Genomic DNA, 26433 nt, shown 5'->3' with positions numbered 1-26433 from the left:
TGGCTCCTGGCGAGAACAGAGTGCAGGCAACAGTTCAGTGTGGGAGGCGGGCAGTTCAGTGCGGGCAGGCCTCCCTGAGGCATGGCCTGCGTGAGAGGCCCGTGTTTAGCAATGGCTGCTGGGCTCCGTTGTAAATTTGGGCCCCCTCGGCCATTAGGAGCCCTCTTCAACAGGTACATTTATTATTGGGGCCAACAATTCCAAGGGCTCCTTGACAGTCATGAAATAACACTCACTCAGTAAAGACCTGGAGACAAATCAGAAGACCAAGTGTCTGACAACACACCAAATGTTTTAGGATAATTGTGCTCTGAAGAGATCTCTCTTCTCACCTTCTCTTCTTTTTACTTGTTAATTTGACTCTACTCTTTAATAATCCAGATACGCCATAAGTATCATTAAGATAGAGTCCAAGTGTATTGGCAAAAAGAACAGTCTCTGATGTCTTTCCTCATGTTCTATGATTTGATAGCTTAAAGCAAGAGCTATTTTCCTCCTGATCCACTAAGAGAAGAGAATGCTACACTTTGCATTAGAGGACAAATTTCGTCCTAAAGATCAAAAGGGGGCTGTCAGAGAGAAGTCAGGGAGAGTTGACCTCCTGAAGATCTGGGACGAGATCAAGAAAATACCTGCCTATGTTTTTGTTCCTTCAGTACAGGCCTGTCACGTACTGAGCTTTGACAGTTACTGCTTTGTCCCTCACTGGAAGGTGCCAATTTTCAAAATGTTTTGATTTCCAAACCTCTGTCCAGGGAAACCAAATGAGCTGAGCTTTTTAACCTTGGGTTTTACTTAGGAACTATATTGTATTGTAGCAGAAAGGAAGAAGCTGAGATCTATCAATGAACAGAAAAGAGAAACGGTATGCTTACGCCAGAAACTACTGTTTTTGTTCCTTAGGTTTCATTTAAAGGGAAGTTCTTCTAGTTACTGTGTCTTGCGCGGAACGAAAAGCTTTTGGAGTAACAGGGCTCCTGTGTGTGAACGTGAGTAGAAGGAACATCTGTTCAGGGTTGCATTTTTCTCCTTTTTTAAAAAAATTTTCTTTCTGTGTTTTTGTCCCATGAAATTATCAAGTGTCCACTCCTCTGTTTATCATTTTTGATAGAAATATTTCTTTGTTGTGTTAGTTAAAAGGAATGTTTTTGGAGACAATGAACCTGAGCATCATGTGTCTTGGGTACCATCCAAAAAACATTTGGTAGCATACTATGTGCTGTACATAGGGAGAAGTGCTTTATAGGTGGAAATTTGTGCCCTGAAGCTTTGTCAAATTTTCCCTTTTTTCCTGTCAAAAGTGATTATTACACTTCAGCTGTTCTGTCATTTTCTAAATCACCCATTCATTTCTCTATGTATTTTTTAGCACCTACTATGTCCCAGTCTTCTAGGCTCCTGGAGTATGCTTATAAACAAGATAGATAGGTCCCTGCTCCCATGTTGTTTATAGTCTTGGACAGGAAGAAAGATTTTTAAAAATAACAAGTAAACAAGAAAACATAGATAAACATTTTCAAATAATACTAAGTGTTATTAAGGAAAAAACCAAGGTAATGCAGTAGAACAGTTATGTGAATGGGAATAAGGGATACCAGGGAAAGAATAAAGTTTCCATTTTAAGTAAGGTGATTAAGGAAGTCCTCACTGAGAAAATAACATTGAAGCATTGACAGCAATTAGTTGGCTACCAATGCGAATATATAGAGGAAGAACCTTCCATTCAGATGGAACGGAAAGTACAGAGGAAGTCCCAAGGCAGAAATATTCTTGGCATTTTCTCTGAAAAGCCTGTTCTAACGTTTTCTTGGAAGCTTGTATGGCTCTTGTAGTGTGAGCAAATACAACAATAGGCTGAGGTGATTAAAGAAAAGTAATCCATAAGAACTTGTTTTCACTCCGAGCAAGATGGAAAGCCATTAGAGTATTATAAGTAGAAAAGTAACAAGATCTAACTTATTTTAATGATATAACCCTGGTTACTCTAGAGAGAACTAAGTTGAAAAGGGTCTGTCTTAGATGGAGATTCCCCAGGAATAGTACCAGAGGGAACGTTCGTTATAATCTTCCATTGGAGGGTACAAGCCAAGAGCAGCAAAAGTGAAGGATAAAAAAAGGGGATGCAGGGAGGAAGAAACTGCAAATAAATAAAAGATACTATGTCACCAAAATGGCCTTAAGCTTCACAAGAAAAAAAGCTGGTTGTTTGGTCATATAGAACATCTAGGTGGAACCAGAACTCTTTATTAGAAAGAGAAAAAAACAGTTTATCTGTTGGATCTTTTCTGTCTCCTGTTTATCCCAAGAGTATTAAGCCCCTGGCGTCCACGTTGCATTAACTCATCCCTCTGTTCAGACTCTGGTGACCTCACATGACCGGCTGCATGGTACTCAATCTAAGCTTAGAAGCAGAAGGAGCCAAAATAGCCATGGATCCAGTCGTATTGGCTTGGATGTGGGAGCTGCAGTGACCTCCACGGCAGGGGAATAGCAGAGGCTGTTCAGGAGCCTGTCTTTCACCCTTGGGGAGACTGGGACAGCCGGTGCTGTTTGGGAGTGAGGTAATGGTGGTATCAGCCAGCACAGTTGGTTAGGAAAGCAGCTGAGTGGCCAAAAGTCAGGCATAGCCAAGAAAATCTGAGAGTACAAACTGGGAAGCTGCTGCAAAAATCTAGTCTGACACGCTGGCCCAGGAGAGCAGTGGGGGAGGTGATAAAGGAGTGGTCAAATTCTGCATACTTTCGGAAAGTAGAAATGGCAAGTTTTGCTGATGGGTCACACATAGAGATTAAAATAGAGACTAAATGAGGTCACCTAGGGAGTGAATGAGGCCAGAGAACAATAGAGGCAGGGTCTAATTTCTGTAAATCCAACAACAGAAACTCAGAAACACGAGAAGGAATGTGCAGAAGAGATGAAGAAGCAGTCGATGCATTAAGAGAAAAACCAGAAGAATGAGTATATCTTGGAAGCCAAGTGGAGAAATTCTTTAAAGATGAGACCAAGCACCTATTTCAAATTCTACAGATAGGTCAAATAAGATGAGGACAGAAAATTATCCTTGAGTTTAGTGACTTGGAGGTAATGAGTGACCTTGGTAAAAGCACTTTCAACAGAGTGTGTAGGGCATATGCTTGACTGGAATGAGTTCAAGGGAGAATGAAGGGGAGGAATAGCAGGTCATGGACAACATTTTAAAGGAGTCCTAATGTAAAGAATATAGAGAAATGGAACTATAGCTGCAGAGGGATCGGATTAAGGGAGTTATTTTTTGTTTGTTTGTTTGTTTGTTTGTTTTTACGGTGACAGAAATACAGTGTTTGAAATACAGAAACACTACCAATATATCCAGTTTGTCCACTTATTTCTTCACTACATCAGACAGAATATTGTTTCATCTTCTGATCATAACTATTGAAAATACGTTTTTTATAATAGAATCTTTCACGCAAGTACTTTGCTTTAAAATTATTTGTACTTTTTGTATTGATTTTTAAAATGAAACTTGGTAACTAGATCTTTCATATTTGGAAGTCACCTAGCAGGCAGTCTTAACTTTCCTAAAATATAGTTATAAAGCATGAAAAAAGAAAAAAAAATACTCTCATCAACCCAAAGATATCCCTAAAGTTGTTTACTAGAGTATAAACATAGCTTAAGCTGCTCCCCGCTGTGATTAGTTTATATCTGATTCTATCAACTACAGTATCCTCTTCCCAAACACAGATCAAATCAGAAGGGGAAAAGAGCTTCTCCAAATAGTTACACTGAAAAGAAGAAACGTGTGTTTCTTCAATAAGGAATAAAACTTGTAAAAACTAGTAAGTATCTCAAAAATCAAATTTCTGAGCCTTTTGGAGCATTCACAGAAATGCAGAGGATGTTTCATTTTATTGTGACATTACTGTGACCATTTTGTTTTTTAGAATAACAGCCTCAAGTCATCAAGAAAAGATTCAATCACTGATCAAGAAATAGTAAATGTGTAATATATTTTGAAGGATTTTTCTAGGATGAAGTTCCTTGATGTTAAAAGACCTTGTCTATCTTGTGCATAAAATAGTACTTGATATAAAGAAACTGCTCAAAAACCTGCTTGTTGAGTTAATGTATGATTTTCTTACTAAATCAATGTTTTTCTTGTTACTGTCGTTAAGAAGATTTTTATTTTAAATAAATAAGCTCTCAAGCATCCAGAAATCTTAACTCTCTGAAGACTTCAGGATGATGAAGTCCCTTTTGGACTTTTATAATAAACATTGATTTAGGTGTCATTTCATTTAGCTGCATCCCAGCAGAGAACTAACATATTTATTATGTCTATTCCCTCCCTGAGAGCATAATTGTTCTTTACTTGTCAGCACAGTCACAGCATCCAAAAACTATAGAATCAAGTCAGATAAAAATGGAAACATTTTAATGCAATTTATGGCTCTTGTCTTCATTCCAGAAATCTTCTGTACCAATCCTCCAGCTCTCCTTAACGGGAGACACACGGCAGCGTCTCTGAGAAACATTCCCTACGGAAAAGAAATATCTTATACATGTGACCCCCACTCAGGCAGAGGGATGACCTTCCATCTCATTGGGGAGAGCACCATCCGCTGCACAAGTGACGGTCGAGGGAACGGGATTTGGAGCGGCCCAGCCCCTCGCTGTGAACTTTCTGTTCCTCTTGGTCAGTACCCACCACCACATGCCCTAAATGGGTTCTGAACATCTGTACCAGCTCCTTCATATTTATATAAGATTATAGTGTTTACCTGTGAGTTTAATTTTGTCATAAGTGGAGGTGTCAATATTTCATTCCATAGCTAAAACAGTAGTGCCAAGCTATGTTTGAGTAGGGAAGATGCTAATTAATAACTCATCTTGCTGGTGAAGTGGTAAGGAGAGTAGGGTGAGAGGCATAAGGGGACAGGTAGGGGAGAAAGCAGTGAGCACTTCCTGTGTGACTCAGGAAGAAAACTATATTCACTGGAGAGGACAGGAAAACAAATGTCTATGAACCCTAACAAATATCACAATAACTACTAAATTCTCTTTTCAATTTCATGGGCATGCAAAGGATAAACCTGGCACTATGGATGTTATTTATTAGCTAGTCTTATGCTGAATCGGTTAAGTAACAAAAAGGACTCACTTTACCTTTGTATCTAAAGATGTCAACTCAAAGCAGACTCATTTGTCAGCTTACCTCTGGACCCCATTTTAATCTTTGTCCTTAAACTCGGGGAGTGAAAAGGAGCAAGGAAAGATCAGCTCAATAAAATACTCCGAAAAGGAAGAGACTTTCTAAGGACTGGAGCAGATTGCCTGGTACTTGAGGCCTGACTGTAGGCCTTCTTAAGACTGGGACCTGGAGCAGACTCGGCTGTGGCACCAGCCTTGGAATACCACATCCCCTTCAGGGGAGCCCTGAGAGAGAAGAGCAATGCAGTGAGAAAAGGCCACATATGATCAAAAGCACTTAACCTTTCCTTGAGCTCCCTCACCCTTCAACTGGGCTGTATATATCAGAATCTAGTGATATTCCTTTCCAAGCAAATGCGTAGACCCCAGGCAGGTTCACTGAATGGACAGACAGAAGCAGTCTCTGCCAAAGAAGAGATAGTTGAGTTCACAGTCTATTTCAAAATATGCAGCACACTATATACCTTCTCATAAAGAAGACATAGCTTCTTAGTTGGTGCTGCCTAAAGCTTAATCTGTTTTGTCCTTGTCCTTAAATGTCTGGTTTAGCAGGAGAAAGAGAAGAGTGGTCCATTAGTTTCCTATGGCTGCCAAAACAAAGTACTACCAACTAGGTGGCTTAAAGTAATATTTGTCCTCTCACAGATCTGGGAGCTGGAAGTCTGAAATCAAGGTATTGGCAGGGTCCCAGTCTCTCTTACAGCTCTAGGAGAGACTGCTTCTTTGCCTCTTCCAGCTTCTTAGTGATCCCGGATTATGAACACAACACTCCAGTCCCTGCCTCTGTCTTCACATGGCCTATTCCCCCCATGTCTCCGTGTCTCAAATCCCCTTTTCTTCTCTAAAGAAACCACTAGTCATTGAATTGAGGCCCACTCTGGTAATCGAGTATAATCTCACCACAAGATCATTACCTTAATTCTGTAACAAAAGACCCCTATTCCAAATGAGTTCCCATTTTGAGATCCTGGATGGATGTGTCTTTTGGAGGGACATCATTCAACCAACTACAAGTGATGACTGCTCTCTAGTGCCAGGTAGGCAGCTAATGATGAGCATCCTGAGAAACGGACAGGGAAGAATAAACGGGAAGAGATGGTAAAATATGTCTTAATACGCACTGGTACATTTACACCAATACATGAGGATATGAATGGCTAACTCGAGGTATAGGCACTCTGATAGGGGGCTTGATGTGTGAAACTGTGAAATAAGTGAAAAAAGTTCAGAAAGGTGAATGGCCGTTACGTGGCAAAAAAATTTTCATGAGTAGTTGTTGTTGGAAAACATCATCCTAAGGTAACTTCAAGTAGAAGAAAACCTTTGCAATTGTTATGTCTCTGTTTCTGTGATGCCGTAGGTCAACTTCATTGGACAGAAAGACAGGTAAAATGGAAGTCTCATTCCTCATTTTGGTATTCTTGTGGTTTTGGTCTTCAGGTCACTGTAAAGCTCCAGAACGATTTCTATTTGCCAAACCTACATCCCTAACTGATGGGTCTGAGTTTCCAGTTGGGTCATCTTTGAGCTACAAATGCTCCCCTGGGTATTCTGAGAATATATTCTCTATCACCTGCTTAGAAAATTTGGTCTGGTCAAGTGCCGAAGGTATCTGTACACGTGAGTAACCTCATCTTGGGAATTAATTTATGTATGCCAAAGCACCTGTGGGATCTGACTTGATTTGTTTTGATTTTGAAGGTGAGATATCTAAGTTTGCCCAAGGTACTGAAATGGAGTGTGGACTTGTAAGTCATCCCTTTACAATGTCTGGGTTTCTATACCTTGACAAGATGTTCATTTCATGGAAAACATTCACACAAAAGGAATTGGAGGGAAATTTTCCATTCCCTGGAGGTTACCTTTGATGGCTATAAACATGAAACAAATGAAAAGGCAACACAAAAGAAAATTGTGAGGGTTGCAGTGAACTCTGCTTCGCTAGCTAAGATGGAGGGGAATCGCAAATTACCAAGCCTTTGATTTAGGCTGGTAGCATGCGAAAACCATTCTTTAGTCATACATGGCTTGTATTGGGAAATACAAGGTAGTCGTTTTAAAAGTGTTGTTCTGCAGCTGCTTGATTCTGAAGTTATATGGTGAGTTTCCTCAAAGTGGCAGTTCTGTGGAAAGCTCAGAAATATATAGGCTGTTTAGTATGCTACACTCTAGTCTGAGTCTTAAAAACAAATGTAAATTGAAACCTATGCCTAGGTCAAAATTCTGTTTCTTTCTTATAGGAAAATCATGTGGAACTCCACCAAAACCCATCAATGGCATGGTGCATATAAAGACAGATACCCACTTTGGATCAACAGTTCATTATTCTTGTAATGAAGGGTGAGTTGGGAACGCTGTCCCCTACGCTTCTAGACTACTGCCGCCTGTACTTCAAAAAGTATGCGATAGGGCTTCTGGAGAGAGATAAAAAGTGTGATGAAAGGAATCTAAAGAAGCAGGAACAATCTCTATCTGTGTGATAAACTAGGGAAGGCACCATACTCCTGCCAAAGCTAGTACATGTGAAACCTGGTAAAGTATCCACTGGATGAAGAGGACCAGCCTGCGAAATCAGTAGAACGAAAACTGCTTGTTGAGCCCTGCGCACACCCTTAACTGAGATCAGCAAGTTCTATAGCTGAGTTGGAGGACCCAGAAGAAGGGATTGGAAGAGTAATTCTTACGTAACAGCAGTCCTGGAAAATGTAGGCATTAAAATGCATACAGAGAGGGGACCCTAATAGAGTTTTTGCTCCTCTTTCCTTGGGACAGTAACTGAACAGAAGCCATTGCCCCAATTTAGAGGAAGCAGAGAGAATGCACTTTTAGTTGCCACAATACACTTAGAGGGGGGAAAAAGGTATCTATGTCCACATATACTACATCTTTTTGCAAAAACTGCCCTTGGTGATCAGCCCCATCTTATCCTACTCAAGTCATTGTACCTATGGCCCAGAAATTTTAAACTTGGCTAAGTCAACATCCATTCCCTGCTCACTTTGTCTGAGTCTGGAGGTTTTAATACCTTTCCTTACAGTCTCTTCACCAACCCCTCTCACTGCCCATTGTGAAAAGCCTAGAGCCCTTTCTTTCATGAGCCAAGCAAAACATCAGGACATACAAGGGAAGCAAGACACAGCAATTGAAAACCAAAGAGAGCAATCTGAAAAATCACAGAAAATATTCCTCGACAAATCCATGTACTCCAATAAACAAGGGAATGAACTCCAAAATAAGATTTTAGAAATCTCTCCTATGTGTTTGCAGCCCGGAACCTATGAAACAATGAGGCATTTGTGAGGTTTAATTGTGTGATGCCAGTAAAGTTTATATATAAGCAAATACACAATGGTCTAAAAAGGCAACAATAATCAAGAGATTGAATTCTAAAGAAAAAGAAATCAAAGAGATCATATGAAAACTGGATTAAATTCTCCTGAATGAACCAAAGACAATGCTGGAAATTACACACGCACATATATACACTCCCACACACTTCGAGACATGAGAAAAAAATTAAAAAGCAAAAAGAGGTGAAGTATCAATTAGCACATAATGGAAGATACTCTCCCAGGTCAGAAAGAAAAAGGCTAGATTGATAAATGATAGGAGACCCTCACCCTCCATGGAGAAAATGTATGAAAATGTATGAAAGTAGATATTAAAAAATTTTATAACTATCCAGAGATAAAATAAACAGGAAAAAAATCACACTGTCACCAAATGTTTCTTCCACACACTAAATAGCAAAAATTGGTGTTCTGAGGGAAAATATTGTGCAATGAAATATCTGTACTCAGTCAAGGCACAGAAGTATAATCTGACATGACCAAGAACCCAAAACATATACCAATTGGATATAGTTCCTGAAAAACAAAGCAATTCTCACATTATATGTGTTTTAATTTCTTCTGTGTGGGTATAATACATAGTGTTAACTAGAGGGTATATATTACAATACAATAGCATTAGAAATTCATAAGCAAAGAATAAAATTCAGAGTTTTGGATTTTGGTCAAAGTGAAAATAAAAACAGCTATTGCATATTACCTATAAAAAAATAATAATGAGTGATAACTGAGTACAGTTGTGCCAAGCACTCTACCTAGAGCATTACATTAATTGATTTAATCTTTAAATTGACATTAGAAGTGAATATTATATATAAACCCCATTTTGCAGAAGAGAAAATTGAGGTAGAAGAATTAATGAATATTCCTAAAGACACATACCAGAGGAAGAAGTTAGAATTTGAGTATTGCTAGTCTGCATTAATAGCCTACAATGGTAAACACTATGTTATATAGGTTTGTTATTAATGCTTATGCAAACATTAGTTATGAAAATTTCTGATGCTGAAACTGTCCTTAGAGAAATATTTAATATATTTGTTGTTTGACAAGAAAAATTTCTAATAAAGGAACACAATATTTTGATTCTTTTATATTCTACTTTTTTATTCAGAAACATTTGTCTCCATCTTCCCACCACCACTTTCCCCTGCCCCCCTCCCCCACCTCCCTCCCTCAATCCTTCCCCACTTTGGCTTTCTCCATGGGTCCTTTATACATGTTCCTTGACTTGACCCTCCCCTTCTCTTTCCCCACCCCACCCGCCCTCCTTCCCTCTTAATTCGGTAGTTTCTTTGTTCTTTAAATGTTGCTGGTTATATTTTCCTTGCTTGTTTGTTTCGTTGGTTTCCAGTGATAGGTGAGATCAGATGGTATTTCTCTTTCGGCCTCTGGCTTATTTCACTTAGCATAATGCTCTCCAGTTCCATCCATTCTGTTCCAAAGGGTAGTAGCCTTTCTTTCTGCTGCATAGTATTCCATTGTGTAAATTTACCATAAGTGCCCATCGGTAAATGAGTGGATCAAAAATCTATGGTACTTAATTTTTAAAGCACTGAAAACATGAGCAATTACAGAAAGGTGGACTAAAGACTTATAAAGAAAATAAAATAATGAATTGGAAAAGTATAAACAGCAAAAATGATAAGTACATCTAAAAGCAGGTCTTTTAACAGTGGCCAATTAAAATAAACAGAAATTTGCCAATTGTAATTTCACAAGAAAACAAATCTAAAAATACTCAAGAATGAGAAAGATGTCACCATGGCTACTGAAGAGATTCAGTACTTTATAAAATATTACATCCTCTGCATCAGGAGTCCCCGACCTCTGGACAGGTACCAGTCCAGGCCTGTTAGGAACTGGGCCGCACAGCAGGAGGTGAGCTTGAATGTAATATGTTTGAATCTTCCCGAAACCATCCTCCACCCTCGTCCGTGGAAAAATTGTCTTCAATGAAACCAGTCCCTGGTTGGGGACCACTGCTCTAGATCATAATGAAACTGAAAATACCCATGAAGTGTGTCATTTTGTAGGAAAAATACAATTTTCAGGAAGTACTTAAAAATAGGTAGAACAGGCGATGAACTGACATACTTGTATGTTTGAGCCTGTGTTTTTAATCTTTTGCATATGCAGCTACAATTGGAATTGCTGGATCATAGTCTGTGTTTAAGTTTTGGGGGAATCACCAATCTGTTTTCTACCACAGTGGCATGACTTTACATTCCCACTAGCAATGTACAGGGGTTCCATTTTTCTCACGTCCTCACCAACACTTACATTTTCTGTTTTTTAAAAATTATTATATTGCTATCTTAGAAGATGTGAAGTGGGTTTGATTTGGATTTCTCCAGGGCCTAATAATGCTCAGTATTATTTCATGGGTTTATTGGCTATTTGTAAACGTGGGGAAACGTTTATTCAAGTGTTTTGCCTTTATTTTAATTGAGTTGTTTGTTTGTTTTGTATTATTGAGTTGCAGTAGTTTTACGTATTCTGTATATCAAACCCTACTTAGATAAATTATTTATAAGTATTTTCCCATATTCTGTGGTTGCTTTTCCAATCCCTTCCTGGTGTGTTTCTGTTGACGGAGCCACAGTCATGTAAAAACTGATGAGGCTGAGAAATCTGACAGGTCATGGTTGAGAAGGTTGTACGGCCAAGTGGGAATGTGTACTTTAGAGATGTGGAATTGGTGCTTGTGTCCGATTTAACCAGCTCTCCCTTTAAGGGGAACTGAACTGGTTGACATCTGGGTTGTACATATATTTTCGATAAAAGCCTAGAAAGGTTATAGCAAAATATTAACTATGGTGAATGATAGACTCACGAGTGGTATATTTTTGATCTTTGGACCACACACAACTTCAAAATATATCTACGATAAATACATATTAAATTTTATAATCCATTACATATACATAGTACATGTTAAAAATATAAAATTTTTATGTAAAATAAATATTTTACATAAATATTATTATGTAAAATAAAATATAATATGTACAAATACATATTTAAAATATTAAAAATTTATGTTTTAAGAAACAGAGGCCTGCTGCAGAATCATATGTGTAAGCTGCTTTTAATAATTGTCTCCATAGATTCCCTCTACTGCAAAATAGGCCAGACTACATAAACAAATCGGAAAAGATAGGAATGGCACTCTATACCAGCCCTCTAATATTTCCACGTGCTTCTCCACAGTGTGTATATTGATTATAGGGAAAGAAATCTCATGATTCCTCTTAGACAAAATTCAGCTTCATTGCTAACCAAATTTCTAATGCCCTTTGGAGCTAACACTTAGACCCCAATAAAAGAACTTCAAGGAGGTAAGAGTAAGGACAGGAAAATTTATTGCCAACGTAATTGTTACTGCAGCATATTTGTGTCTTACATTACCTTCCAAATATTCACTGTTGTTACAGCCAAACATAGGTTGGAACCTGCTTCACAATGTTGCTCCAATGCTCTAGCTTAGTCGTAGTCAGCAGGTTAAGAGCAACATTTATAAGATTCAAAGTGAGGGGACACCATGATCCTGTCCTCTTAAGGTAACTGTGAAAGGATGATAGTCGACAAGGAGAAGGAAACACCCATGTAGTGCAAGTATTGTTATCGTCTTTCCTTACTATAGTGGTTCTCAAATTGTTTGCAGAAATTTTGAAGGTTAAATATGTGTTGACACACATGAAAATATTTTACAACATAGCCATTAAAAAGAATTATTAGCCCTGACTGGTGTGACTCAGTTGGTTGGCATCGTCCCACAAAGTGAAAGGTCCCCAGTTTGATTCCCAGTCAGGGCACATGCCGAGGCTGTGGGCCAGTCTCCAGCTGGGAGCATGCAAGAGGCAACAGGTCAACGTTTCTGACACAGAAATGTCTTCCCTCTTCTTCTCCCTCCCTTTCCCTCTCCCTAAGAGTAAATACATAAAGTTCTTTTTTAAAAGTCAATAATAAGTGAAATTTAATCGCCACCTGAATATAAAAGTGACTCAATGTGTCTACAAAAATATTCACTGTCTTTGCTGTTCCCACAAGGTTCTCATCATCTTTATGTCCCTGTTTTGGGATGAGATGATATGTCAATTAGAATTCAATTGAGCCATAAAAGACAGAGAAGACACAAAATGACAGGAACTTCAACAAGAGAGCAGTTTATTTCTCTCTCAGGCTAAGAACTGTGGGCGGTCTAGGCCTCATACAGTGGCTCCACAATTCACAGAAGCCTGGGGTTTTTCCATTTGAGACTCTATCTCATTTTCTGGTCCAAGTGCAAGACAGGAAAATGGAAAAATGGAAGAAGAGGGACACTCTTCAGACACTCCACTTACATCCTTCTAGCAAGACAGTGGTCAGATGGCTACACTGGCTGTAAGGGAAGCTGAGAAATGAAGGTTTTACTGAAGGCGGGCATTGGCCAGGTAAAAAGAGAGCGTTCTGCTGCTAATCGGGAAGGGGAAGATGGATACTTGAGATAACAATAGTCTCTCCTACAAATGGTTGCTGCCCTGGTCATGTGTAATCAAGAGACACAGTTCATAGCTATTTCAGTAACTACCTCACTGTTCCATGGCATTGCATGAGACGCCTCAGCTTTCACTTAATCCAGTTTAGCTCTGCTGTACATTAGATCACTTGACTAGCTTTGTGGGTATCTTTGGTGACATTTCTTGCAGTAACATTATAGGGACATAATAAATAAAAGATAAATAATGGTGAAATATTCCAGAATTTGTGGCCTACTTTGAATGGTTTTATGGCTCAGTGGGTGAGTACCCCTGCTTGTCATGTTTAAGGTGTGAAGATGATTAACTGTTTCTTCTGGCTCTCATTCACTAAATCTGCAGGATAAAGCCACTACTCATTCCTTCCATCAACAAATATTTTTTGAGCACCCCAAGCTTAAACGTCTTTTGGCTAGGGCTGGAGATTGCACATATTTTCATAAGACATATTTTCTTCCTTCAAGAATCACATAACTGCCCTCACAAAGTACATGTGGATAACATAACTCTGTGAGATTCCTTAAATACAAGTATGGAAATGTTCTGCTGTGAATAACACGATTTTTGCACTGTGTTGTGAGGCACTAGTAATGGAGGTGGATTAAAGAGGTAGGAATTTAAGTTTGTTCTTAGCAATCAAGAACTAATTTGCAGATGGAGATGAGGTTTCTTCCTTGAGGTCTCCCATGTTTCAATATGTCCTGTAATTTGTAAAATCGTCCCGGTATTATTTTCCCATGGTGACTTAAGTGGGAAATATGTGTAGGGTATTCTCATTTGTCATTCTTTGTTTCTAGGTATCGACTCATTGGCTCCCCTTCTGCTGCTTGTCTCCTCTCGGGCAGTAAGGTCACTTGGGATAAGGACGTACCTGTTTGTGAGAGTGAGTTGAAATATTTTTCCCCTTAATTCCCTGCAATTGATACTGATTTGATCCTGTAGTTACAAAAAAGAAACCTAATCCTCCTTGCACAGAGTACTCTCTTAGATACTTGAAAATTGAAGTCAAGTGCTGCATGGTTCTCCTGTTTCTGTTTTTGTTTTTGTTTTTAATTTTAGGAGGTAATGTATCTGAAACTGTGGATTTGAACTCAGGTAAAATTGTCCTACTCACCTACTTTGAGAGTAAACTCTTTCCAGGGAAAAGGTCATTCTCCTAGTGAGAATGATGGGAGTGCATGTATCTTTTCAAGTTAGTGTTTTCAGTGTCTGTGGAAAAATACTCAGAAGAGGAATTGCTGGATTATACAGTGGTTCTATCTTTAATTTTTTGAGCAAGCTTTATACTGTGTTCTATAGCGGTTACACAAGTTTACAACCCCACCAACAGGGGCATAAGAGTCCCCTTTTATTCACATTCTCACCAGCACTTGTTATCACTTGTCTCCTTGATGACAGCCATTCTAACAGGTATGAGACCTCTCTTTGTGGTTTTAAATTGCATTTCCCAGAAGGTTAAGGATGTTGAGCATCTTTTCATGTGCCCTTAGGCCACTGGATGTCCTTTCTGGAGAAATATCTGTTTAGGACTTCTGCCCATTTTTTAATCAAAGTATTTTCTTGTTGTTGGGTTGCATAAATTCTTTATGTATGTTGGATATTACCTTACCCAATATAGAGTCTGCAAATTTTTTCTCTAGGTCGTCTTTTCTGTAGGTTGTCTTTTCACTTTGTTAATTGTTTCTTTTGCTATGCACAAGCATTTAAGTTTAATGAGGTCACACTTGTTGATTATTGCTTTGATGTTTGTGCTTGTGGTGTCATATCCAATAAGTCATTTCCAAGACCAATGTTGAAGAGTTCTTTTCCTACACTGTCTTCTAGGAGTCTTATAGTATCATTCTTATATTTAAGGCTTCAATCCATTCTGAGTTAATTTTCATGACTGGTGTATGATAGGAATTCAATTTTATTGTTCTGCATGTGTTTCTCCAGTTTGCCCGGCGCCATTTGTTGAAGACACTATTCTTTCCCCATCTGGTGCTCTCGGCTACCTTGTCAAATATTACTTGACCATATAAGCAGGAATTTAACTCTGGGCTCTCTCTTCTGTTCCACTGGTTTCTCTGTCCATTTGGTTTTGTGTCAGTACCATAGCATTTTTATTACTGTAGTTGTGTAGTATAGTTTGAAATCTGAAAGTGTGATACCTACAGCTTTATCCTTTTTCCTCAGAATTGCTTTGGCTAGTTAGGGTCTTTTGTGGTTCCATAAAATTTTATAGGATTTTTTTTCTATTTCTGTGAAGAATGCCATTGCTACCTTGATGGAGTTTATGTTGAATCTATTGATGGCTTTGGGTAGTATGGATATTTTAACATTACAGTAATTCTCCTGACCCATGAACATGGTATATCTTTAAAATTATTTGTGTCTTCTTTGATTTTTTTTTAGCAAAGTCTTATCATTTTCATTGTATACATCTTTCACTTTCTTGGTTAAATTTATTACAGAGTATTTAATTTTTTTGATGCTATAATAAATGGAATAGTTTTCTTTATGTCTTTCTCAGATGTTTCATCCTTAGTGTATAGAAATTCCACTGATTTCTGAATGTTGATGTTGTATTCTGCAATTTTACTGAAATGATTAATTAGTTATAAGAGTTATTTGGTTGAGTCTTTTGTATTTTCTATATACAGAAGCATCCTTTCACCTGCAAATAATGACAGTTTTACTTCTCACTTCCTAATTCGGATGGCTTTTATTTCTTTATCTTGCCCAATCACTCTAGCTAGGACTTCCAGTACTATATTGGAAAGGTGGTGTAAGAGCTGAAATTCTTACCTTCGTCCTGATCTTAGAGAGAAAAGTTTCCATTTTTCTCCAAAGTATATGATGTTAGCTGTGGTTTGTCATATACGGCCTATATTACATTTAGGAATGTTCCTTTTATAGCCAGTATGCTGAGGGTTTTTATTATGGAAGGATGTTGTATTTTGTCAAATGCTTTTCTGTATTTATTAAGATGATTATGTGATTTTTATATCTTTTTATTAACATGAGGTATTACATTTATTGATTTGCCTATGTTGGAAGATCCTTGCATCCCAGGGATAAATTCGACTTAGTCATGCTGTATAATTATTTTTATGTGTACTTGAATTTTGTTTGCAAATATTTTGCTGAGAATTTTTGCATCTATATTCACTGGGGTCTGTAGTTTTCTTATGCTGTCCTTAGCTGGCTTTGGTATCAGGGTACTATAATGCGGGCTTTATAAAATGAATTTGAACATATACCTTCCTTGTCAACATTTTGGAAAAGTTTGAGAAGGATTATTTAGTTCTTCTTTGAACGTTTGGTAGAGTTTATCAGTAGAGCCATCTGGTTCTGACGATTTTTTTTCTTGGGTGATTTTGATTACTGAACCAATTTATTTGCTTATTGTTAGTCTGTCAAGACTTTCTTATTTCTTCTTGATTAAGTCTTAGTAGGCTGTGTGTCTAGAAATGTATTCATATCTCCTAGGTTATCTCATTTGTTGGCAAATAATTATTCACTGTATTCTGTTACAGTTCTTTGTACTTCTAACACATCAGTTGTAATGTCCCCATTTTCATTCCTCATTTTTTTATTTGAGTCGTTTTTTTCCCTTAGTCTAACTGAAGCTTATGGTTTTTGTTTATATTTTTGAAGGACTAGGTTTTTGTTTTGTATGATCCTTTCTATTGTTTTTCTGGATTCTATTTGATTCAATTCAACTCTAGCTTCATTATCTCCTTTCTTCTGCTAACCTTGGCCTTGATTTGTTCTTTTTCTAGTTCCTTAAGGTATAAATTTAGGGTTTTTATTTGAGATCTTTTTAATTTCTTAACTTGAATTTACTTCTATAAACTTTGTTCTCAGAAATGCTTTTCCTGCATCCCATGAAATTTGACATATTACACTTCTATTTTTATTTGTTTTGATGTAGCTTTTTGTTTCTCTTTTGGTTTCTTCTTCAAACCGTTGATTTTTTAAAACTCTCTTATTTAGTTTCCACAAATTTGTAGACCTTCCAGATTGCCTCTTCTTCATATCTAATTTTATACCATATGGGCAGAAGAAAAGGATATGATTTTATACTTAAATTTGCTAAGATTCATTTTGTGCCCTAACAACTGATCTACCCTAGAAAATGTTCCATGTGTACTTGAGAAGAACATGTATTCTGTTGTTGGTAAATGGAATATGGATCTGTTTTACATATACATAAGTCCAGTTGCTTTAGAGTGTGGCTCAATTTCAGCATTTCCTTGTTGATTTTCTGTCTGGATGACTTATCCATTGCCGACAGTGGAGATGTTGAAATTCCCTCCTCTTTTTGTGTTGTGGTCTCATTTTCCCTTTTGACCTTTTAGTATTTGCTTAATGTATTTTTATACTCTTTCGTAGGGTGCATACATACTCATGATTATTATATCTTCTTGATATGCCAACTATGTTATCATTAAATAATGACTTTTTGCTTTCATTGTCATTTTTGGCTTGAAGTCTACTTTGTCTGATGTAAGTGTGGTTATGCTCACCATATTTTCCTTTCCACTTTCCATCTCTTCACTTTGAGCCTATATACATTGTTAGAGCTAAAATGACTTTTCTTTAGGCAGAATATAGTTGGGCCTCATGTTCTTTATCCATCCAGCCTCTCTGTGCCTTTTGTTGGTGAATTTGATCCATTTCTATTAAGAGTGATTACTGATGTGTAAAGACATTGTAAAGACATGCTGTCATTTGCCTTTTGGTTGTTTTGTATCTCCTTTGTTTCTTTTTCCTTCTCTCTTTGTAAACTGGTGGTTTCCACTGCGACTTGCTCAGTCTCCTTTTCTTTATGTTTTGTGACTCTACTATAAATTTTTGCATTATGATTACCGTGTGGTTTACAAAAACATACATATAGTTATTTTTATGTATGTTTTTATGTATGTTTATCATGTTACCCTCATTTGCCTATAAGGACTCTACCCTTTAATTCCTCCCTTTTATATTTTTCATATCACAATTTACCTTTTTTATGCTGTGAATTTGTTGAGATAGTAGACATAGTTATTGTAATGTTGATTTACTAAAGCCTTTATGCTCTTTATGCTATAATTGTTTAACACTATTTTTTATCTGTACTGAAGTATTGTGTACTTCTATTTGCTTTTATGTTATTAACATCTTTTAATTTCAGCTTGAAGGACTCTTTTCAGCATTTCTTGCAAGGCATATCTAGTGGTGATGAGCTCTCTCATTTTCTGTTTGTCTGAGAAAGGCTTTCTCCTTCTCATCTGAACACTAACTTTGCTGGATAAAGTGTTCTTCACTGGCAGTTTTCATTTTTCAGACTTTGAATACGCCATTCTATGCTTTCTTGGCCTGAAGAGTTTCTGTTGAGAAATCTGTTGGTCAGCTTAAGGGTTTCCTTTGTAGGTTACTTCTTTTTTTTTCTGGCTACATTTAAAATTCTTTCTTTATCATTGATTTTTGACAGTTTCATTTTCAATGTAAATTTGAGTTCTTTTTGCATTGAGATAATAGGGTGGCCTGTTATCTTCTTGGACATATGTGTTAAATACTTTCCCCAGGTTCAGGTGGTTATCAGCTAATATTTCCCCTAGTATATTCTGTTCCCTTCTCCCTTTCTTTTCCTTTCGGCAGGCCAATTGCTCTTGTGTTTTTTCCATCATATCTGATAGCTCGCATGGGGTGTCTTTACCTTTTTAAAATCTTAGTTTTTTTCCTCCTCTTCTGAGTCGTTTCTAAATTTCTCTATTCCAGGTCACTAGTTTTTCTTTGCTCATATCTGCCTTGCTCTCTAATCCAGTCTCAGTTAGACTCATTGAATTTGCATCTCCAGAATTTCTGTGGATCTTGTTTAAAATTTCAATTTCTTTGACAAAGAACTCTTTCTCTTCCTGAATTTTATTCCTCAGTTCATTGAATTGCCTTTCTGAGTTGTCTTGTAGCTCATTGAATCTCTCTATTAAGCTATTTTGAATTTTCTATCAGTTAGGTCACAATATTTCATGCTTCTGTTTTGGTTGCTGGAGAATTACCATTTCATTCTTTGGTGCTGTCTTACAATGTTTTTTTCAGTGTTTGACACAATGTGTCTCTGCTGTGGCATTTTAAATAGAACATTCCCCCGATTTGACTTTGACTATTAGACTTCAACAGACTTGCAATTACAAATCATTTTTTTTCCAAAAGGCAGCACTACAGCTCATTTTTGGCTTCTTTTTACATGACCTGGATGTTGGGCTGCAATGGGGAGCATGGGAGAAAAAACCCCAAAAAACTGATATAGGAAAAGCTGCGGAGAGAGTAGGAAAAGATGCGGGCTTAGCCCCTTAGGCTTTATGGGTACCCATGGCCAGGTAGGGGGATCCTTTAAGGGAAGTCATAAAGTAGGAAATCAAATGGTTGCTGACAAAACAAATTTAATTACCTTTCAAACTGACTAATATCTTAGCTACCTGGAGGGTCTTTTGGACTTTTGCAAAACTGTGATTTCAGTTTCACCTCCTTTAGTTTCTTCTCATAGAATATATTACATATTTAAATTTGGTTCACCTCAGTTATCATTCTCATAGAAAAAAAAATGTGTTTACAACAGTTCCAGGGCCCCATTATTGTATTATCTGTTTGACTAAAACTCTAATGGCACTTAATGCTCCTGTCCTCTTTCCAGAAATCTTCTGTACCAATCCTCCAGCTGTCCTTAATGGGAAACACACAGGAGCATCTCTGAGAAACATTCCGTATGGAGAAGAAATATCTTATACGTGTGACCCCCACACAGACAGAGGGATGACCTTCCATCTCATTGGGGAGAGCACCATCCGCTGCACAAGTGACGGTCGAGGGAACGGGATTTGGAGCGGCCCAGCCCCTCGCTGTGAACTTTCCTGGTCTGCGGGTCAGTGCTCATTTCCCCACCCCACCCCACAATGGATCAGTGTATCTGGGCAAGAACCTCCATATTTCTGTCATGACAGTCATTTATACATCTGGACATGACTTTGTTATGAATATCGGACACAGAGGTACCTGCCAGGAGAATAACAGATGGTCCTGGAGGTGCTTCCCTGTGCCCCAATTGGTGGTATTCTGATGACTTTGCCTCCTGGAGTGAGGAAGGTAGGACGGTGAGGAGAAGAGGCAGCAGTGAGTGGAGAGAATCAGTGATGGCCAGAGTTTCTAGAGAATATTTTAAAAGCAATGAAAACAAATGTCAATGAAAATATCAGGCCATGCCATCTCTATTACTAGTTGCTTTTATACGTAGATCGTGTGCAGACCAAAATGTACATGTTGGTGGAGTAATTTACTTCAGAAATGGTGATGCTACAGAAATCATTAGAAATGCATTTGTCCTTCTTTTGTTACTTCTAAGTGTTCTGCTCAGCCCATCACTGCATTTTGTTGACCCTTCTTCTCACCTTTAGCAAAGGGACCTCAGTATGCCCTGGAGAAATGAAGTGGATGGTTGTGTTCTTGGCCTCTGTAGCTCATTCTTTTTCTCTGTATTTCTAACTTTAAATGACAGCACCTGGCCCTCAGAGGCTTCTTTGTGGCTGTGATTGCCCACGTAAGCTCCATCCTCCAGTGAGGACAGACAACACTGAATTGGTAATTTATAGATCCCACTGTCACTTCCAGCTGGTACAGTCTGCAGAGAGAGAATACACATGATCTTGTTTAAAGACTGAGTGATCTGGGTTTGCTGAGTCAGCCTTCCCACTGATCCACAGACATGTAGCGCCTTGAGACCTGCCTGCCTGGGTCTTCATGTGGCTCTAGTAGTCACAGATATTATTAAAAGTGTTGGCATGCTCATACTTTTACATTTAACTGAGTGTCTTTTCTTGCACTTAGTATGCCCATCTCCGCCCAAGATTCACAATGGACATCACACTGGAGGGGATGCATCTCCATATCTTCCTGGGACAAAAGTCAACTACGCTTGTGACCTAGGCTACCTGTTGGTGGGCAAATCCTACATTTTCTGTACACACGAAGGGACCTGGAGCCAAACTGACCAATATTGCAAAGGTATCTCTTATTCTTGCTGGGCTTTTATGTAAGACTGATGCATGAGACTAATAAGGCTGAGAGAGATCTCTTCTGAGAAGATGGTGAAATGAGTATCAGTAGAGAAGGAGAAAAGTAGAACAAACAGTGGGAAGGAAAGTTTCCCAAGGATTCCCAGCTCTACCAAATAAGCAGGAAGAACCAATGGATAGGAAGAACTAATGGAGTTTTCAGCAATATAATAGACATCAAACACTACTTTAAGATACTTTGTAAGCTTTTAACTAATAAAATACTTCAGCTCTAAAGGATTTCAGAAGGTCATAGGTGGTCCTCTTAAATACCCTTAGAAGGTCAATAAGAGGCTAGAAGCACATATTGTGAGGACAATAGAACTGAGGTCGAGAACAATTAGTTTTGGAATTACTGAACATGGATTCTCACTATTATGGAAAGCAGGAGCAATAAAATGGCATTGGTTCGGTCAAGGTAGCATGAAGTATATAAAACAAGATGGAGTCACTCATGTCAACCAACATGGCTTCTAGTCAGCCAGGACATTTTGGTTCAGGAAGGAAACTACCTAAGTCATGCTAGACACATCTACCAAGAAGACACACCTAAGATGTCTGCACAGGTGTTCAAAAACAGTCATGTTTGCAGAGCGAGATCACCCATAGATAGGCTCCTGGAGAAATTCCTTACTTGGCACCAGGGGTACCAAGACACATATCAACAGACCCAGAAGGGTGGAGTACACCACTCTCAAAGTATAACAGAGGCAGGCTCCAGGCCACTGCAGAGATGGCTGAGCTCCATACCCCAGAGTGCAGCTCCATGCCACATTGATCTCCCTTGGCATCAGTCGCCAGAGGCTCTGCCCTGCTGGACTGAAAACTCCTGTCCTGCTGCCCATCTGGCTCCAGACAGTCTTCTTTGAAAGATGCTGAAAGCTCTTTTGCCCAACGTGCTCTCTCCTGGTCATATAGACTGAGCCTCTGGGTCTTGGGCTCATTATTCCCCACTGATAGCGCCCTGTGTGTGTGTGTGTGTGTGTGTGTGTGTGTGTGTTATATTCCTCTTAGATTGTTAGAGTATGATTAGGATATTGATGTTTTTTGATGCTCTATTGTGAGTGAACCTGCATTCAATAAAAGATGAGTGAATAGCATAGTTACTGTGTGTGATTCTTGTCTCTTCTTTGGGGCTGGGCTGCTCTTCAGGCAGCTGGCCAAGCAGTTGCCCAGCTGACTTACAGGAAAGACTGTATTGCAAACATACGCTTACAACAACTATAATCTTCAAGATCAAAAATAGCATGTTTGTTTCCATTTAGAAAAAAAGCCTTTGAGCAAGTCCCAGGAATTTTTTCCATTATTTCTGCCTATGTTTGCAAAAATAACATATGACTTTAAAATCTTTGTTGTCGATATTCTAAAAAGCTGAAAAATGGAGAATTAAAAGTCATATTCTATGACTAGCATGGTACTGAGATCTTTTCAAAACTGAGCTGTGTTAGTCTCCAGGAGAATCTGATGAGGTGGGATTAGTGTGCTTCCTTTCTTACTGAGGAGCAAGTTGAAGTGAAGAGAGATCCAGTCCTTGAGCCATAGCTCGGGAGTGGTGGTGTTACGATTGGAGCCTGTGCTTCAGAACACTGCACTCTTGTACTGTCTCCTTTTAAATGTGGCTCTTTTGACTTTGCAAAACTATAAGTAAGTGATTTTTGCTATGCTTGTTTCTTGTCTATTCTCTTCATTGTTAAAATACTATGTAAGGGTAGGGATGAGATATATCTGATACTAAGGACTAGTTAGTCTTGTGGCTGCTGCGGTTACAGGAATTCACAGCCTTCCCTGACCTGAAAGTCTCAGAAACCCTCCGTGGCCTCCTCCCCCTCAGTTTTAGAGATAGAGAAGACATAGCCCACAAAAATGAAAGTAAGTGACTCTGTTGTGATTATTTGCCAGAATGGATGCCACTTATGGAATCCCTGTGGCTTTGCCGAAACCAAAAGCTCACCACCGCTTGCTTTAGTTACATGAGAAATACGAAGATTCAGATGATAGTTCAATGATTAATTACTTAGATTAAGACTCTCGTGTAGTTGTCCTGAAAATTAAAAAAAAGAAAAAAAAGTATTCTGTTCTGGCAGCAGCTTTCTATTTGTTTAAGTAAAGCTAATTTTGTCTAAATAGCTGTTCTCTCAGAATAACTATTCGTTCTGAGTATGAATGGTTTATTCATTCTCCATTTTTAGCATTAACACAATCAACCAGGAACCTTGTTAAAAAAGACAGTTTCTTAACCTGCCTTCCAAGGAACTCTGATTCTGACATTTTGAGTTGGGGTCCAGAGGTCTATTTTTAACACACCCAATATAATATTCTGATGTAGAAAGACCACAGACCATACTGTGAGAAATAGTACTTTACCTGGTTGGGCTTTATAAAGATAAAAAATCAGACTCTTAACAACTGAAAAAGCAAGTCTTGCTTAAATTGAAGAAGGTGTTGGCTGGACAGAGAAAGCAAAATAAAGGAGCTAAATGAAATAAAGTAAATTAAGTAGAAAATTGATATTATAAATTCAGAATCATGATATACAAACTTCTTTATTCTATGTAGAGAAATGAGCCAGAAACAGCCATTTAGTCAGGAGGCAAAAGAGGAGTAGTTGTTGTATTTCTAAGGAGAGTGAATGTGGTATGTCTGTTTCCTTTTGGTCTGACCCAAGTGGATCCAGGCTAGAATATGGGAAGACTAACTCCTAATCCTTCCACAACTTTCCAGTTGCAGAGGTCTCCATAATTAAAAGTGCCTTACAGTACATTCCATATTCAATTATTTTACCTAATAAAATAAAGTCAGAGAATTTTAAATCATGAGACACTGGGGGAGGGACTGTAGTTTTTCTTGATTGAAAACATGACCTATGTTCGCTGAAGGGAAAGCAGGTATGGGGTCGCTGAGTTTTTCATTACGGCAGTTACTACCAACACTTATAAATAAAATATCAATTTCCTTCTGATTTTTCGAATTTCAGAGGTAAAATGTAGCCTCCCACAGTTTATGAGTGGAATCCGGAAGGAGCTGGAAATGAGCAAAGAATTTCAATACGGAGAAAATGTAACCTTGGAGTGTAAAGATGGGTATACTCTGGAAGGCAGTCCCTGGAGCCAGTGCCAGGCGAATAACAGATGGGACCCTCCTCTGGCCACGTGTACACCTCGTAAGTACAAGAGCAAGTGCAAGGATTGTAGGTCCTTCTCAGCCGTGGTACTGTTCATTCATTCATTCATTCACAGTCTCAGCAAATGAGCTGTGGTGCTTCCAGCACGCGGTAGAACTAAGGGGTGCACTAGAAGCCCCTGATTCTTCTCCAGAAGCCCTTAGCAAGGAGAGTCAGACAGGCCTTGTTCTCCTCACACGTTTCAACCTGTTCATCTCTCCTGAGGGACCCCTCTGAACCTTTTCCGTGTATGTCACACTATTGTTGCATGCATCTCTCAGTAATGATTTGTCTATAGCCCAGGGACCTTGAAAGTCGGGAGCCCGTCTGTGATAGAGCCAGTCTTCAAGAATATTTTCAGCATGAGTCAGAAAGCACCTTCCAAGTTGCTGAAACCAGCTTTCCCGTCTCCCTCGCTGCTGTGGGCTGCAAGCTTGCAAACGGGTACAGCTAGGTCCCGCAGATATAGAAATTTTGGGTCATTGAGCTCTGGAGAAGAGTAGCCCTCTGCTGGCAGCTAGAGGGTAATGCAAGATAGAAAATCCTAAACCTTGAACTTTTACACATCCACGAGCTGATGAGCAAAATTAGCAATGAATAATTTATCTTAATCTAAGTTAGTGGTAGGCTTCCCCCACCCATTCTTATGATTCTTATTTATCATAGTGAATACCAAGATTGTTCAAGATTTTTTTTAACAGCTAACCCCTGAAACATGCTAGCTAAACTTACTTACAAATATTTCCAGATTATAAACTCATCACTCTCTTAATATCCAATTATATTCACTTTGGCAAGAAGCTCCCTGACCACCTGACTTCATGAATGCCGGTAGAGGCTTCTGGAGATGCGAACCTTCAGTGGATGTGAAAGACAGAACATTCACGTGATGGAGGGAACACCCTGCCAGATATTAAAACAAAACAGAAAGCCACAATATAAAAATCCCTTTACACTGGCACAAAATAAACATTTTCATAAGTAGAACAAAAGAGATATTAATAAAATAAAGGTTATTATAAATAAAAAGTATCTTATAGATGAAATAAAATATTTGAGATATCATCAATCCACAGGGAAGGTAAAGATGATCCAATAACACAGGAAGCACTGCAACAAATTTAGACCCTTCCTTTTTATTTTACAAAAAGTAACAGATGTAATAAAGAGTTAAAGTTTTAAAAGTCAGCTTAGAAAAGCTAACATAAAAAATTAAAGAATATTTATGAAACTACTAGAAGAAAGCCTACTATTTAAACTTTTTGATATGAAAGAAAATATAATGGGTCAACAATTTAACTTGCAGCTAATGTATGTATTTTGGAAAGTAAATAAGAAAGCAGTAGACAGATGAGAAATATGTGAAAAATGTAATGAAGAGTTAATAGTGTTATCATACAAGAAGCAGTAGTGGTAGTTGTAGTGGTAGTAATGGTTGTAAAAATTAACCTATATTGAGTGCTTAATTCAACTGTTCAAAGATTAGATAGATAATGAGATTCTGTAAATATATAAAAACCTAGATGCACAGGAGCATGTACCAGAACAGAATATACCAACGCACTTAACGGCAGTAGTAATATGTGGTGTTTTCCTTTTGCTCTATTTTATACCTTTTAGTTGTAGTTCTATTAATTTTTGTTATAAATATTAAGTTAAAAAGAAGAAAACAGATAGCTGAGTACACAAGATAAAATGAGATTGAGAAAAACCAGTGGTTTTTTTTTTTATGTGAGAACAAAATTAGACTGTGTAATGATAAAAATTAGGATGAACTGTCACTGGCTGAGGGCTCCTGCTGAGTGCTAGATTGATGCATTTGTGACTTTTCTCTTCTTTTTAGGCTCACATGACACTCTCATTGTTGGTAAGTTTTATAAAGAGTTTACTGAGAGACTCTAGCATCTGTAACAGTAAGTATAGCAAGTACCCAGTTCTAATGAATGAAATGGAAAAGATCAAAATATCTTACACTGCAATTTCATTTAGAAAAGAAATAGTGATCAACTCAGGCCATGGTGTGGCAAAACTGGTTTCCTCATATGCATATAAGAGAGAGTCTTCTCTACGAAAGCTTCTATATTATCTGTGAACCATGACAAACAGCCAGTAATTCATATCATTTTATTGTAGATGGA

The 26433-nt window shown here is 38.2% G+C and overlaps 1 protein-coding gene across 2 annotated transcripts in view; it reads left to right on the top strand.

Annotated features, from left to right (window-relative positions):
• CR1 (complement C3b/C4b receptor 1 (Knops blood group)) overlaps positions 1-26226 on the top strand; it is a 105217-nt gene extending 78991 nt beyond the window's left edge. Inside the window, exons 24-32 of one of the 2 annotated variants that reach the window (XM_054563480.1) lie at positions 904-989; positions 4451-4678; positions 6634-6813; positions 7434-7533; positions 13861-13946; positions 19722-19949; positions 20909-21085; positions 24110-24295; positions 26139-26226. In XM_054563480.1, the coding sequence (XP_054419455.1) occupies positions 904-989; positions 4451-4678; positions 6634-6813; positions 7434-7533; positions 13861-13946; positions 19722-19949; positions 20909-21085; positions 24110-24295; positions 26139-26197 (1330 nt within the window). In that variant the 3' untranslated portion in view covers positions 26198-26226. Of the gene's footprint in view, positions 1-903; positions 990-4450; positions 4679-6633; positions 6814-7433; positions 7534-13860; positions 13947-19721; positions 19950-20908; positions 21086-24109; positions 24403-26138 lie in introns of those variants that run through there. The other variant, XM_054563479.1, reaches the window with a different exon arrangement.
• The last annotated feature ends 207 nt before the right edge of the window (positions 26227-26433 follow it).

The sequence above is a fragment of the Pteronotus mesoamericanus genome, unplaced genomic scaffold, assembly GCF_021234165.1.
Source record: "Pteronotus mesoamericanus isolate MK-2021 breed Mesoamerican mustached bat unplaced genomic scaffold, CSHL_Meso_final scaffold_705, whole genome shotgun sequence".
Taxonomy (NCBI): domain Eukaryota; kingdom Metazoa; phylum Chordata; class Mammalia; order Chiroptera; family Mormoopidae; genus Pteronotus; species Pteronotus mesoamericanus.
The sequence above is the reverse complement of the archived record's forward strand: the minus strand, read 5'-3'. Positions and strand labels throughout refer to the sequence as shown.